The sequence below is a fragment of the Rhinopithecus bieti genome, unplaced genomic scaffold, assembly GCF_001698545.2.
Source record: "Rhinopithecus bieti isolate Rb0 unplaced genomic scaffold, ASM169854v2 scaffold_31127, whole genome shotgun sequence".
Taxonomy (NCBI): domain Eukaryota; kingdom Metazoa; phylum Chordata; class Mammalia; order Primates; family Cercopithecidae; genus Rhinopithecus; species Rhinopithecus bieti.
The window spans coordinates 24003-40059 of NW_016813970.1; the positions used below are offsets into that span (position 1 = coordinate 24003).

At 40.6% G+C, this 16057-nt stretch overlaps 1 protein-coding gene across 5 annotated transcripts in view; it reads left to right on the forward strand.

The window, feature by feature from the left end:
• Window positions 1-12263: 12263 nt before the first annotated feature.
• The window catches only part of ASNS (asparagine synthetase (glutamine-hydrolyzing)), a 26511-nt gene continuing 22717 nt past the window's right edge, over window positions 12264-16057 (forward strand). Inside the window, exons 1-4 of one of the 5 annotated variants that reach the window (XM_017849314.1) lie at window positions 12458-12686; window positions 13883-13955; window positions 14775-14810; window positions 15416-15687. In XM_017849314.1, the coding sequence (XP_017704803.1) occupies window positions 15439-15687 (249 nt within the window). In that variant the 5' untranslated portion in view covers window positions 12458-12686; window positions 13883-13955; window positions 14775-14810; window positions 15416-15438. Of the gene's footprint in view, window positions 12317-12457; window positions 12687-13882; window positions 13956-14774; window positions 14811-15415; window positions 15688-16057 lie in introns of those variants that run through there. The other 4 variants (XM_017849312.1, XM_017849313.1, XM_017849315.1 and 1 more) reach the window with 4 other exon arrangements.

Here is a 16057-nt window from a genome sequence, read left to right on the forward strand (position 1 = left end):
GTGTTATTGGGAATAAATTTAATTCCTCGAAATCATCCTTTTCCTTCGATTCCTTCTTTTCTCCTACAGGAGGAAAAGGCACAGAGAAAACCTGACCTGATATAGGCAAAGAGGTTGGAGGTGGAGGCAAAGGGAAATCTTTTTCAAGGTAACAGGGAAGGCTTGTGGTGGAGAGATAGGAGAAACAGGAGCAGCGGCACCTTGCAATTTTGACAACTGTTGTAATGTCTCTAAAATACACTGCAAATCAGAATTTCCTTCAGATGAAGGAGGCATTAGCTCTTCTTCCAATTCCTTGTCCTCAGCAACCAGGGCGTAAATATGTTCCTCTCTAGGATCGTTCCTCTCTAGGATCATTCCTCTCTAAAGCTTCAGATGCCTCACCTCCTGTGGCAGTATCACCATGCTCTGAGTCAGTTTCAAATAACTCTAATGCCTGAGTAATGGAACTACACAAAGTCCACAAAGTCAGAGGCATCATTTGCCCTTGCTGATGAGCTTGACGCAGGACTTTAACCACTTGTAACCATTCCTTTCAATTTAATTGCACTTTGCTTTGATATTGAAACCAATAACAATGTTGTTCAACATGGGCAAACAATCGCTTCAAAGTCTTACGTTCCTTAACTAACTTCTACTCCTATAGACATCAACGGTCCCTGGAGTAACCGCAAATATTCAGAGGCCAGAGAGGTGGAATTCCTCATAATTTTCCTGTGGGTCCCCCTTCTTATTTATTTACCTGCCCGCGGTCTCCCCACGCCTGCCCGGGGTGTTCCCCCTCTGGTTCCTTGCTCTCGTGGAGTCACGGACCCTGCTGGCTGCACCAGATGTTGGGGTCCACGTGTTTCCTAAACAAAGGAATGAACACACAAGACAACACAAGACAAGACAAACATGGCGGCTGCCCTGAACGACACGCTCCGCTTTATTTTATACAGTCGTTTGTGGAATGTTACCAAGTCACAAGACACATTGTTGTTTTCCTGACCTTTCCCTGACTTTCTGGATTTTCAAGATGTTTACACATAAACAAGCCCCCAGGGTCTGCTCTTTGCAGCTAGCTCCTATCAGGAAGCCCTGCTTCGTTTGCAAGAGCAGGACTTATTGGGAACGCCCTGCTTCGTTTGCAAGAGCAGGACTTATCGGGAACATCTCGTTTGCAAGCACGTAGTCCTCTACATCAATGGATATATAAAATGGAATATTATTCAGCTGTAAAAAGGAAGGAAACCCTGTCATTTACAACAACACAGATGAATGTAGAGAACATCATGCTTAGTGAAATAAGCCAGGCACAGAAACATAAACAGTAACATGATCTCACTTACATGTGGAATATGTAAAAGTCAACCTCATGGAAGCAGAGAGTAACATTGTGGTACTGGAGGCTAGGGGATGAGGCAAAGGGAAGGATGTTGGTCAGCATGTTCAAAGTTTAGTTATGCAGAATGAAAGTTCCAGAGATCTAATGGACAGCATGGTGACTATAGTTAATAATACTATATTGTATACTTGAAATTTGCTAAGAGAGTAGATTTTAAATATTCTTCCTACACACACACATACACAAAATGCTAACTATGTGAGAGGATGGATATGCTAACTAGCTTGACTGTAGTAATTATTTCACAATGTGAATATATATGAAAACATTACATAGTGCACCATAAATATATACAATTTTTATTTGTTAATTATACTTCAATAAGGCTGGAAGAAAGTAAAAAAAGAATAATAATAAACCCTTTACATTTTAACATAAATAACGATTTTTACAAGAAATAATTATGTTTTCCCAAACATAAAAATTAGTTATGAGTGATATGGTCTACAAATTTTGTAATCTCTTTTATGTTTGGCCCAGAAGATAGCTGGATTCTCACATCTGTTTATTTCCAATCTGCTGTGATATACTGTGTTAGATAAATACATGAAGATAATTTGGCCTCATGCAGATGTATAGCTGAAAAAGGGAGGAGTATTTTAATGGCCTTTTAGATAATTGTGAGTATTTTTTGATATGACATCAAACTGTTTAAGTACTAGTTTACTAAAGGTTTGCTATAATGTGGAAACAGAAATGGTGTCAATGAACTTTTGGTACTCTGTACATTTGGGTGTATGAAAGTGAAAAATACAAGTCATGTCTTATATTATGAAAATAGCTTTGACATCATGGACTTTCTGAAAGGATCTATTTGAGAACCATAATTGCTACTATAGACCAAAAATAATAATAGTTTTACATGCACCTAGCAGGAGTAGGACATCCTCTTAAATTTTGGTCTGAGGAAGACTCATGAAAATTGATTGAGATGAGGCATCATTTAACAAGACCTGCAATCTTAAAGGGTCATATACGAAGATTGTAAGAAATGGGAAGGGTAACTAGGCAGACAGATTTAGCTTTATAATTCCTCCAGAAACCAAAGTCTTTCTGAACAGAAACCACCTTAAGGATAAAGCTTACCCACAGCATCCCTATGTAGCAGAGGGGATTTAAGGAAAAACCTAAAGTAAGGAATCAAAGGATCCTACCCTGAGCTCACAAAGTCCCTGCCCTGCAGTTCACCTCTGTCATTCTCAAGATTTTTGTTGTTTCACATTCAAACAAAACCTGCACCAAACTGTTGTGTAAACTGAGACTCAGACTCAGGATTTACCATAAGACTCTGTTGCTTATGAAAATTGTACCATAGAAAGGAAGGAGGAGTACACATTAGTCAGAGACTGAGGATCACCCTAATGAACCATTTTAGGCTAATCAAGAGAAAACTATAGTTGCTGAAAAAGCTTGAGCTGAGTTATAATGAAAGCTATCCTTGGACCACATTCTGCCATGTATATAAGAAGCCATGAAATAGTTTATTTGACATTTGCTATTAGCTTGATGAAGCCCAAGCTCTACGTTCTTTAAGGTGCTCTGAACACCACCTTGCATGAAAGATTCTTTCAGGATAAATGCAAAAATATTTCAGAGTCATGATGTGGTGCCCTTAGACAAAACATCAGTCATTCAGAACCTGAAACCAATGGCTGATCCCAGGACTGTTTAGAGATCGGACTTAGGTGCTGTCCCTATGGGTACAAGCTGGAAGGCTCACGAGATTCACAGTTTTATTGAAACGGTTTTTGTCCAGTCTCCAACAAATTCCTCATTTTCTAGTCCAGTGATAAAATTTTAGTTTTATTCTTTCTTGGTCCCAGTTTGATGCTATTGACCTATCCTAAAACTATTGAAACACTTTCCTCCATTGCTTCTAGTTCACCACTCTATGGGAATGTACTCTGGCTCCTGCGCTTACACTTTCATGGTATATTTGGTTGATCATTCTTTCCTTACTTATCATTCTCTCCTTACTCCTAAAATACTGTCATCTCCAAGGCCTGCCCTTTAATTTCTACTTCTTTTGCTCTTGCAGAATGATTGTTTTTACTCTTTAAATATGCTGATGACTATGAAAATCTGCCATTTCTGCACAATTATTATGTGCCAGGAACTGTTTATCTCTTTATACATTTTATTTATTTAAAATTTTACAACAACCTAATGGTTATTTTTAGCATCCCTGTTTTGCATGAGGACCAAAAAAGTGGCCTGTCTTGTTCAAGTCACAACTTGGAAGAGCTGGGATTTTATCTTAGATCTAACTACAAAATGGTTGCCTTAAACTTGGCATATGCCACTCAACATATTGCCTACCCAGATTTCCATCTTGAGCCTGAGACCAGGTCTTCACACAATTGGAGCACATTAGAGACATCAGTAAAAATGCTTTTAAATACAGTCTTTGTCCATCCTGATTCTCAGATGATAAAAATCTTGGCAGATGGTTTGATGCATGGATCTTTATATTCAGCTTTCTATTAGAACATCACCAGGATGCTTCCCAGGAACTTTGATTTTAACCTGAACAAAACCGAATCTACATTCTCCCAAATCTCCCCTTGTAGTTCTTATATTGTTAATATATCATAATTCACACAGAGATAGACATTTAGGAGTCATCCAAGAGCCCTTCTCCTCTCTCACTCTTCTTATCCTTTTGGCTCCAACTCCCATAAAATTCATCCCAGAGATATCTGGACATCCCCACTGGTACTGCCATCATCTGTCACCTCCTAACCAGCCTCCTTATTTCTAGTCTCTCCATACTCTAAGTGTGTCCTGCATCTTGCTGCTAAGGCCATTTTAGTTTTTCTAAGAAGTGTCTTTGGGTGACCATGTTAATAATTCTTTTATTATTTTCCACAAGGAAAATGAGGCAGAAAGAGGTTCAATATCTGGTCAAAATATCATCAAGTGAAAGCATCATGGCAGTTTAGTGGCACATTGGCCATTCTTGAATTTTACCTCTGCTATTTAGCCTTTTGAACTATAGTTCGGATTTGAGTAGATACAGGTGGTACTTCAGGAAATCATGAGAGAACACGGATAGGGAAATGGAGGGATAAATAAATGATTTCTGTTTTTCTCATTTTGAATTTTAATGTTTGAAAGTAGAATTCCTAGAGTAATGTTCTGAAATGTTCTGAAATGAAGAGAAACAAGGAATTAGTCATCTGGACTACATGTTAATTTAAAAATAAATTTTAAATAGTGGGCTTCACTACAAAAGCATAAACATTTGGGGGATACATACACATTAATTGGTAATCTAGTTGTGTTTTTCAACTTGCGAGGCATATGGTTTAGGAATTATATAGCAAGGAGTTGGTGAATCTGAATGTTGCTGTCTCATTGTCTATAAATTGGAAAAAAGGTAACTGATACATCTATGAAAATGATTTTTCAGATGTATAGAATGGCAAATGAAACACAAACTTAAAAGTGTAATAAAAGTCATAGTAGGTTGTTTCATTATGAGTTTTTCTATCAGTGGATACCTAACACTTCTCAAGTAAGCAATTTGTTTGCTATTTTGATGTTGGGAATGGGCCTCACATACCTGAAAAGGTTAAAATGTATTGCTTTCTGACAAAAAAAAGAAGTAATGGGGAAAAGACTTCCTATTCAATAAACGGTGCTTGCATAGGTGGCTAGTCATATGCAGAAGATTGAAGCTGGACCCCTTCCTTACACCATATACAAAAATCAACTCAAAATGAATTAAAGACCTAAATGTGTAACCAAAAACTGAAAACTCTAGGAGAAAATCTAGGTAATACCATTCAGGACATAGGCATGGGCCAAGATTTTATGATGAAAACACCAAAAGCAATTGCAACAAAAACAAAAATTGACAAATGGGATGTATTTAAACTGAAGAGCTTCTGCACAGCAAAATAAACTATCAACAAAGTGAACAGACAACCTACAGAATGGGAGAAAATTTTTTTCAATCTATCTATCTGACAAACATCTGATATCAGAATCTACAAGGAACTTAAATTTACAAGAGAAAACAAACAACCCCATTAAAAGCGTGCAAAGGACATGAACAGACACTTCTCAAAGGAAGACATGCATGCAGCCAACGAACATATGAAAAAAAGCTCAACATCACTGATCATTAAAGAAATGCACATCAAAACCACAGTGAGGTACCATCTCACTGCAGTCAGAATGAGTTTTACTAAAAAGTCAAAAAACAAAAGATGCTGGCAAAGTTGCAGAGAAAAAGGAACACTTTCACCCTGTTGGAGTGTAAATTAGTTCAACCATGAAAAGCAGTGTGACAATTCCTGAAAGACCTGGGGGCAGAGATACCATTTGACCCAGCAATCCCATTACTGGATATATAACCAAAGGAATATAAATCATTCTACTATAAAGATACATGCACGTGTATGTTTATTGCAGCATTCACAATAGCAAAGACATGGAATCAATCTAAATGTTCATCAATGACAGACTGGATAAAGCAAATGTTGTACATATACACCATAGAATACTATGCAGTCGTAAAAAGGAATAAGATCATGTCCTTTGCAGGGACGTGGGTGGATCTGGAAGCCATTATCCACAGCAAACTAACACAGGAACAGAAAACCAAAGGCTGCATATTATCACTTATAAGTGGTAGCTGAATGACAAGAACACGTGAACACACGGCAGGGAACAACACAGTAGGGCCTGTTGACAGTGCAGGGGCAGGGAGAACATCAGGAAGAATTGACTATGGATGCTGGGCTTAATACCTAAGTAATGGTATGATCTGTACAACCAACCACATGGCACACATTTACCTATGTAACAAACCTGCACGTCCTGTACATGTACCCTTGAACTTAAAAGAAAAGTTGGAGAATAAATAAATATTTTAAAAGATGGATTAAAGACTTAAATGTAAAACCCAAAACCATAAAAACCCTTGGAAGGCAACCTAGGCAATACCATCCTGGATCTAGTGATGGGCAAAGATTTCATGACAAAGACACCAAAAGCAAACACAACAAAAGTAAAAAATTGCAAATGAGATCTAATTAAACTTAAGAGCTTCTGCACAGTGAAAGGAACTATCAACAGAGTAAGCAAATAACCTACAGAATGAGGGAAAATATTTGCCAACTATGTATTCAACAAAGGTCTAATATCCAGCATCTATAAGGAACTGACATTTATAAGAGAGAAACAAGGCTGGGCGCAGTGGCTCACGCCTGTAATCCCAGCACTTTGGGAGGCCGAGGTGGGCGGATCACCTGAGGTCGGGAGTTTGAGACCAGCCTGACCAACATGGAGAAACCCCATAACTACTAAAAATACAAAAAATTAGCCGGGTGTGGTGGTGCATGCCTGTAATCCCAGCTACTTGGGAGGATGAGGCAGGAGAATCGCTTGAATCCAGGAGTCAGAGGTTGCAGTGAGCCAAGATTGCACCATTGCACTCCAACCTGGGCAACAAGAGTGAAACTCTGTCTCAAAAAAAAAAAAAAGCAACCACCTTAAAAAGTAGGGGCAAAGGACATGAACAGTCACTTTTCAAAAGAAGACATACATGTGGCCAATGAACATATGAAAAAAAGCTCAATATCACTGATCATTAGAGAAATGCAAATCAAAACCACAATGAGATACCATCCCACACCAGTCAGAATGGTTGTTACTAAAAAGAAAAAAAATAACAGATGCTGGTGAGGTTGCAGAGAAAAGGGAATCTTTACACACTGTTGGTGGGAGACTAAATTAGTTCAACTATTGTGGAAAGCAGTATGGTGATTCCTCAGAGAGCTAAAAGCAGAATTACAATTCGACCCAACAATCCCATTACTGGGTGTATACCCAGAGGAATATAAAACATTCTACCATAAAGACATGTGCATGGGAATGTTCATTGCAGCACTATTCACAATAGCAAAGACATGAAATCAACCTAAATGCCCATCAACGACAGACTGGATAAAGAAAATGTGGTACATATACACCATGGAATATTATGCAACCATTAGAAAAGAATGAGATCATGTCTCGTTCCTATGAGATTCCTATGGATCATTCCATCCATAGGAATATGGATGGAGCTGGAGGCTATCATCTTTAGAAAACTATCACAGGAACAGAAAATATATTATTAGTTTAATGAAAAAATTAAACCCTAACTTTCTCCTCTGACAATCCTAATCATAACCTCTACACGAAGGAAAAGGGGTTAGTCTGGTCTCTAGCCACAAGTCTAACTTCCAGCAGCTAAAAACCCCATTCATCTCTCCTTAATGTGTTCAAGAAGAGCAAAGAGATCAATATTACTGGGATGTAATGAACTAGGGAGAGGGAAGTCAGAGATACAGTTGGAAGGCAATGGAGGTGGATTTTGTCAAGCTTTTGGACTAACAATTCGACTCTGATTTTCTGGGGGCCTGTTACTCCAGGGCTCCTGATTCCTAGTTCAGAATCCATAAACAGCATCTATGACTGCACCGGGCATATCTATGTCTGGACAGGGCACAACCTGGAAATGCTTAGGGGAATTCTGTTTGAAGAAAGCTTTTGTTAATTTAACACACATTGTGTTCAGGGACCTGGTCTAGATAATCTTACATTCATTGTTTTATTTAACACTGTAAAATTATACATTTCTCGCCCATGAAAATGTTCAGTTCATCTGTCTCTTTCACTCCCATACTTCTCTCCCATAGCCTGCGACCAAGACTCTAATCATCAGCTCCTGTTATTGCTCTCAAAAAATTAGGTCACTTATGGCTTTACTTATTTTCTTTCCAACTTAAAATATTCAAGCTCTATTAGCTAGTTTAGATTGGGTTATGTTGTAGTTACAAATGATCCCAAGTCTCAGACACTTACAACCAGAAAAGTTTGTTTGCACACTCCAGCTACATATTGATCATGCTAGGTTGTGACCCTTCTCTACATAATTTTCATTCTGGGTCCTTGGCTGGGGGAGGTCCTCCTACCTGGAATACTGGCAGAGGAAAACAGTTGGTGTTGAGCTACATCATGGTTCTTAAAATTTCTGCTCACAAGTGACACCTGTCACTTCTGCTCACGTTTCATTGGCAATAGCAAGTCACCTGGCTATGCTGATATCAGTGGGCTAGATACAGCATAATCCTCTCCCAGGGAGGGGCACTGCATATTTTTGAGCAATAATAGAACATACCAAAAGTGCATCCCTATGGAGGCACACTCACTGTACCTGTCCTCCTGAGCCCTCTTATCCTTCTTCCACACACACTGTGCCAAACACGGAACCTGGATCCATTCCCCTGATGTCTTGACTCTGGCTCTCAGACTGGCCCAAGTTATTGGAGGCTCTGCCCTCTCTGACGGTGCCAGTCCACATTCATGCTTGGGTTTTCCTCCTTTGCTGGACCACCATGATGCCCATCCATCTTTTCTTTTTCCCCTCATTAACTCTGATATTTGTCTGTTATTTTCAAGTTCACGCTCGCAACATTCCAAACCCTTCAGTACCTGCAGAAGATGAGCCTCCTGCTTTTTATGGAAAACGGGCCTATAAGTATGAATTCTTCTAAAACTTGTAAACCCTTCTCTGCATTCCTTTTCCCCTCTCTGCTCTGCTTTTCTCCACAGCACTTATTTATCATCATCGACCTACTTAGCTTATAAATCTTGTATGTTGGTTAACATTAGATGTCAACTTGATTGGATTGAGAGCTGCCTAGAGTATTGTTCCTGTTCCTGAATGTGTTTGTGAGGGTGTTGCCAGAGGAGACTGACATTTGAGTTGGTGGACTGGGAAGGAAGACCCACCCTCAAGGTGGCTGGGCACCAGCCAGTCAGCTGCCAGAGCAGCTAGAACAAAGCAGACTGAAGAAGATGGGATAACCTTGCTAGCTGAGGCTTCTGGCTTAGAAGCCTCTTTTTTTCTTCTTCCCGTGCAGTAAGCTTGCTTCCGTTCCTCCTGCCTTTGGACATCAGACTCCAGGTTCTTCTGCCTTTGGACTCTAGGACTTGCAACAGCGGCTTCCCTGAGGCTGTCAGGCCCTCAGTCTCAGACTGAAAGTTGCACTGCAGGCTTCCCTGGTTTCGAGGCTTTTGGACTTGGACTGAGCCAAATGAATATATACATAATCCATGTTTAATTGTGGGACTTTGCCTTGTAATCGTGTGAGACAATTCTAATAAACTCCCTTTTACATATATGTGTATCCTATTGGTTCTGCTCCTCTGGAGAACCCTAATACATCTTGTTTACTTTTTCTCCGCTGCCTTTTCCTCTTCTTCTAGGCTTACCTAGACCACCACCATTCCTTCCCCCTTTCCTATTCTGAAGTAAAACTTGTTTTTTCTCGCTTAGTGCATGGTATTCTGCCCATTTCCCATGGCTTCCCTCAGTCCTGCTCTGTTTATTCTTCTTGCTCTCTTAAGAGGAAATTCCTGCCTCTTCCTTGGCTTTTTCCAATTGGTCTACATACTGGTTTCTGTTGTTCCTAGAGACACACTGAGATGTTTCACGTTTCACTGTCACTTCTTAGAAGGGCTCTCTCTACCTCGTCTGCCTGCCGAGCAACCTCTTGGGGAGACACAGGTACTCCTGAGTCATTGAACTTGAGCTGTTTGGTGTTGGCATGTTAATTTATCTTCTTACACCACCTCCCACTTCCTTAACGTCAAAAGACAAGAATAATTATTATTTTCCATGGTTGATGTGAAGAGTACAAATAACTTATACAAAATGCATTGCAGTTAGGAGAGAATAAATGGCAGTGAATGCCCTTATTAATGTTATTCTATCAGTATCAGCTCAGATACCATCTGTTCTGTGAGCTCGACTCTGAATCATATCTAGTTCCTCCCTGGGTTCATTGTGATCTATTCTTAACTGCTTAAAACAGTAATTATTCTGATTCTAATTAGTGATCCTTCCCAGTAAAATTTTAATTTTTTAGATCTCTTTCTCCCATCCCTGCCCCAGCCTTAGCAGTATTTTCTTATTTCTTTTTTGTGGGTACAGGTTAAATCACTGGTCTTCTTTCACTTGTGGCTAAATAAATGTTTTGCTGGAAAAGTAAAGAGTTCCCAGTTCCATGAGATCTATAGTTCTACAAAATGAATATATATATAATCCATGTAAATATTTCACTTTTAAAACAATTTTTAAATATTTAGATAAAATTTAATTTGTGCATGTGTGTATGTGTGTGAGACCAGAGATGGTGGGGGGTGGGGAGGGGTCTCACTATGTTGAGCAGGCTAGTCTTGAACTCCTGGCCTCAAGCCACCCTCTTGCCTTGGCCTTCCAAAGTGCTGGAATTGCAGGCATGAACCATTGCACCCAAACTCACTTTTTGTTTTTGTCTCACGCATCCGTGTGAAGAGACCACCAAACAGGCTTTGTGTGAGCAACAAGGCTGTTTATTTCACCTGGGTGCAGGCTGGCTGAGTCCGAAAAGAGAGTCAGCAAAGGGTGGTGGATTATCGTTAGTTCTTATAGGTTTTGGGATAGGCGGTGGAGTTAGGAGCAATGTTTTGCGGACAGTGGGTGGATCTCACAAAGTACATTCTCAAGGGTGGGGAGAATTACAAAGAACCTTCTTAAGGATGGGGGAGAGATTTGTAAAATGTAGATAAAGACCTACTTTCCCACATTGCTTTCCCACATTGCTTTCCCACATTGCTTTCCCACATTGCTCTCAGGTTTAAAATACATCAATTAGGATACAGCAAAGTCTGTTTGATACTGAAAACTTTCCAGCAAGAATAATCCTTAGAACAAGTCATCTCTCATCTTTGCTCTTGCCTGTAACTACTAAGTGACTACTCCATCTTCTGCGCTTAGGGCTTTTAAATTGTTGGCATTTTTTATTTAGCCGGGAATGCGTTGTATGGGGATATCAAACCTGCATGTTCCCCAAACATTGACTGTAGTCTGATCATAGTAGGTCGTGCACATATAATTTTACTATTTCTCAATTTATTTCAGTGCTGATGTAATTAGTAAAATACGATTTAAGAGTGTTATGATACTCTTTTAAATCGTGATGTCTTTTCTTCATCAAAGAGATACTTAAAAGCACATAATCATCTTGTGGAGGCAGGTTGACAAAATACTTTTTGAGATTCTAAAAGGAATCTTTGTACTTAAAATGTTTAAGGACCACTGATGTATTTTGGCTTCATGTATCAATCAGATTTAGATTTTATTTTATTGTTTTAGAGATGGGGGTCTCCCTTTGTCGCCCAGGCTGGAGTGGAGCTCACCACAGCCTCAAACTCCTGGGCTCAAGCTATCCCTCTGCCTCAGCCTCCTGAGTTGCTGGGACTACAAGGGTGTGTCACTATTTTTTGTAGAGATGTGATCTCGCTGTGTTTCCCAAGCTGGTCTTGAACTCCTGGTTTCAAGTGATCCTCTTGCCTTGGCTTCTCAACGTGTTGAGATTACAGGCGTGAGCCACCACTCCTGGCCCCGATTTATTAATATATTTTATAAGGACATTTTAGGCCTCACGCATCAATTTCTTAGAACAAGCTTTTCTCTGCACTGCATACTAAATCAGACGGTAGTGCGACAAATAAACGGTGATGATTTCCCTAAGAACAAATCAAGTACAGAAAACTCCCTAACTGTCAGAACAGCAGGTAGTATGGACGGATCTCTGAGGTTATCCTTAAACAGGTGCACTGAGACGCAAGGTGCTGGAAACAAAAGAGCTCCTCCTTGCGCCCTCCCGCCGCCCACTTAGTCCTGCTCCGCCACGGGCCCACCCTCCCCCCCCGCCCCGGCCCCTATGCGCGGGCTGGTTGTCCTCGGCAGGCATTGATGAAACCTTCCCGCCAACGCATACAGGAAGGCCAAGGGTCGGTATAATGCGGCCCGCAGTCTTTAAAAGCCGCCATCCTAGCTGCCCGGCCTCCGCTCCACCGTATCCTCCTTGACTTGCTTACGCCCAGGTGAGCCGGGACCCGCGCCCCGCCCCCCCGCGGCCCCCCCGCCCCGCGCCCCCCGCGCCCCCGCCGCCCGGCCCCCCGCGCCCCGCGCCCCCCGCGCCCCCGCGCCCTCCTCGTGTGCCCTGCGGCTGCTCCGGGAGGAGGGGGAGGAGGATGCGCTCTTAAGCCTGGCACCCGGCAGACGCGGTTCGGGGGCGCCTGCTGATGCTACGGCTCCTGCGGTAGAGAGGGCGGGGCGGACGCCTAGCGATTGTTGCGCAACTGGCAGCTAGCGGAAGGACCTCTCTGTCCGGGTCCCCTGAGGCATCAAGAGGGAACCGCGACCGGGAGGCCGGGCTGCTCCGAAGAGAAGGCAGCGGCGGTCTGAGCCCCTGTAAATGTTATATGTGTACTTTTTTTTTACTATGTGGCGTCGAAGCCTGTGGACATTTTCGCAGGCCGGGTCCCTGCGGCGGAGGGGTCGACCGTGCTGGTGGCCAGGGCGCAGTCAGGCGTCGCGTGGTCCTGATCTAGGAAGAAGAGACTCTGGCTTTATTACCGCCTCGGTGTCTGTGCTTTCCCCTTCAACTGCCCCGGTCCTCACCTGGACCCCTCACCTTCCTCCTCCTCTCTCACCCCCCCACCCCTGCCAGTCCCCACCCCTCTCTGTAGACTGCAAGACTTAACAAGTGACTTGCCGAGCAAACCCTGCCGAGAATAGGTCTGTTTAGGGACACAGGCGGCCAAGTACAGAAAAAGGCAGAAGAACTAGTGTGCCTTTTTCAGTGGATGTCATTTTACAGGGCTGGCTTCAGATGATTGTTATAGTTTTAACTAAAAGGACAGTTTTCTTCTCGGCCCTTGGCCTACATTATTTCTTTACTGTGCATTGCCCTGGGCGCTTGACTAATAATTTAACAGCAGTTTTTTGTTTTTTTTTTTTTAATTTTAAATCATGATTCATAGCATTGCTGTAAGAGTAATTAGAGGTAAAATAGGGCTTGAGCCTGTCTGTAGTTGGTTACTTACTGACATCTTAACATAAAAGTAAGGTGAGAGGGTGAAGTTTTAAGTAATGTTAAGTGGAATAGAAATTAAATGCCCTGAAACTGCCATGTCCGGTTTGGTAGGCGCTAGCTACCTGTAGCTGTTGAGCACTTGAATTGCTGGCTAGTCCTAATTGAGGTGTGTTGTGTTAAATACACTGGATTTTGTCGTTGGAGTAGGAAGAACAGTGTAAAATATCTGCTCGATAATTTTTTATATTGATTACATACATGTTAAAATGATACTATTTGGGACATATTGAGTTAAGTATATTTAAAATTAATTTCACCTTTTTCTTTTAATGGGGCTACTAGTATATTTAAAATTACATACGTGGCTCACATATTTATTGGACAGCACTGCTCTAGAAGTTTAAGAAGAAATAAGAAAAATGTTGAGAACAGGTCGCGGTAGTAGGAACTTTGCCCTCCTATAACACCGATTCCAATAAAAATAATAGGTTATAGTTTTAATTGGCCTTTTCCTACTAGAAAAAATAAGTGTACTTTACATGCCCCTTTGTTCTCCCTCTTTCCCCTCCAGTTTAGTGTTTAGCGTGTATTTATTATAGCAGGATTAATACAGGGATTCACTAAGCAGCGTTAAGAAACCTTAGGTAAGTGATTCCCTGATGACCACACTTGATTTTCAAAGCACTTTCCTAACCCATTTTTAACTGGTATAGAGTCAAAGGGAGATGGCTTATTAGTAGTCATCTCATTTAAATCTTACGGAATTTTTCCAGTAAATCTCAAATAATTTATTATAGGCTATTTGGGCTATTTGGTCAAGTGCATGGAAGGGACAGCATAGGACATGTGGTACTTCATTTCCAAATTGCTTGAGATGATTTTCATTATAACCATATATTATTTGGCTCTGGTTTTCTGGAAAAGCCAGCTAAACCTTTGATTCTTTTAGATATAAATGAAATATCACCAAAGGATTGCTCAAAGTGACTTACGCAACTTGAATATATATTTTTTTCCTTAGGGTGTTTATCCCAAATTATCTGGGCATTTGCTGCAATTTGCAGTTTTAAAAAAAAACACCAAAATAGTTATTTTCAAGTTAGAGATGTTTTCATAAAAACAGTCATTTTGAGCTGGCAGCAGCCAAATAAAGTAGCCCTTTATTTCACAGTTGAGAATTTGAAATTGGAAAGTAATTAACGTATGTAAGGATGACTTACTTGCTTCCTGGCTTATAGGGATGAGCCAAGTTTTTATTAGGGATGTTGTTGCTGTATATGTCCCACCTAATTTGCTTCCTTAGTGAACAATGCAACTTTGATACAGAAATATTTGAGAACATTTTTGTCACTTAGGACATTTTGATAGTGAACATTTTGTATCTTCTATTAACTTAAAATGTTTTATTTGTTATAAAACGAAGATATCTGATATCAAATTAAATTGTTTTCTTTTCCCTTTAGATTTTCTTCAATCACATCTGAATAAATCACTTAGAGGTAACCTAGATGTAATATAGTGAAATGCTTAAAAGAGCTGTGTATCTTAGTATTACACTTAACAGCAGTATGATTTTCTGTTGTACCCATTATATTGTACCTGCAGCTAGTTCGGATAAAGAGAGGGCATTTAACTGTCTAGACAACCTGAGAGGAGACTCTAGTAATCTGGAAAGTCTCTTGGATCTTTGAGGGATTTTGGGATGGAGAGAGTGGGGCCGGGATCTCTGGCTAGGCTGGAGCCAGCCTGGATTTGTATCTATATCTTGGAAGCAAACTTAGAATGCAGAGACAGATGTGGCCTGGATGCTGCCAGCTCTAGCCAACCACTAAATCCTAAGGCGGGAGAGATGCAGGCTTTGACTAGGTGCTCAGCTGCTATAGCCCGTTGAATGTAGAGGTCACTGTATTTTCTGAATACCTGTAAGTAAATTAAATCATTCTCTACTCCCGTGTGCCTGCCAACCTAATGGGGAATCCCTATAGAAAAGATGGTTTAAATTTTAGTCTTTGAAGTGATTTATGCATGTTTCTGGAATCAAGATTTAATGCAGACTTGGATTGGATATTGAATATTTTTGATTTATCTGCTTTTATCTCCATAGAGAGCTTATAGCTTCATTGCACCATGTGTGGTATCTGGGCTCTGTTTGGCAGTGACGACTGCCTTTCTGTTCAGTGTCTGAGTGCTATGAAGATTGCACACAGAGGGCCAGATGCATTCCGTTTTGAGAATGTCAATGGATACACCAACTGCTGCTTTGGATTTCACCGGTTGGCAGTAGTTGACCCGCTGTTTGGAATGCAGCCAATTCGATTGAAGAAATATCCCTATTTGTGGCTCTGTTACAATGGTGAAATCTACAACTATAAGAAGGTAAGGAGAAAGAAACCAGATGTCTGGATGTGATTAAACTTAAGAGTTTGTTGGTCACGATGATATTACATATTCTGTATCATGTTTTTTACTTTGCAAGGCACTCTATGTTCATTATCTCATGTGCTCTAAGTATGTAAATAGGGAACTGATGAATAAAAGGTGAGTGAAATGACATGGTCACAAAAGAAGTGATAAAATGAGAATTACAGTTCAGTTTCTTTGACTCTTAGAATTTTTTCTCCTCCCCAGCTTTTCATTTTGAAAAAATTTCTAACATACAGAAAAGAACAGAACAGCAAGCCCCTAGATTGAATAGTCATTAATGTTTTGCCATATTTGCTTGATTTTCTTTTACACACACACACAC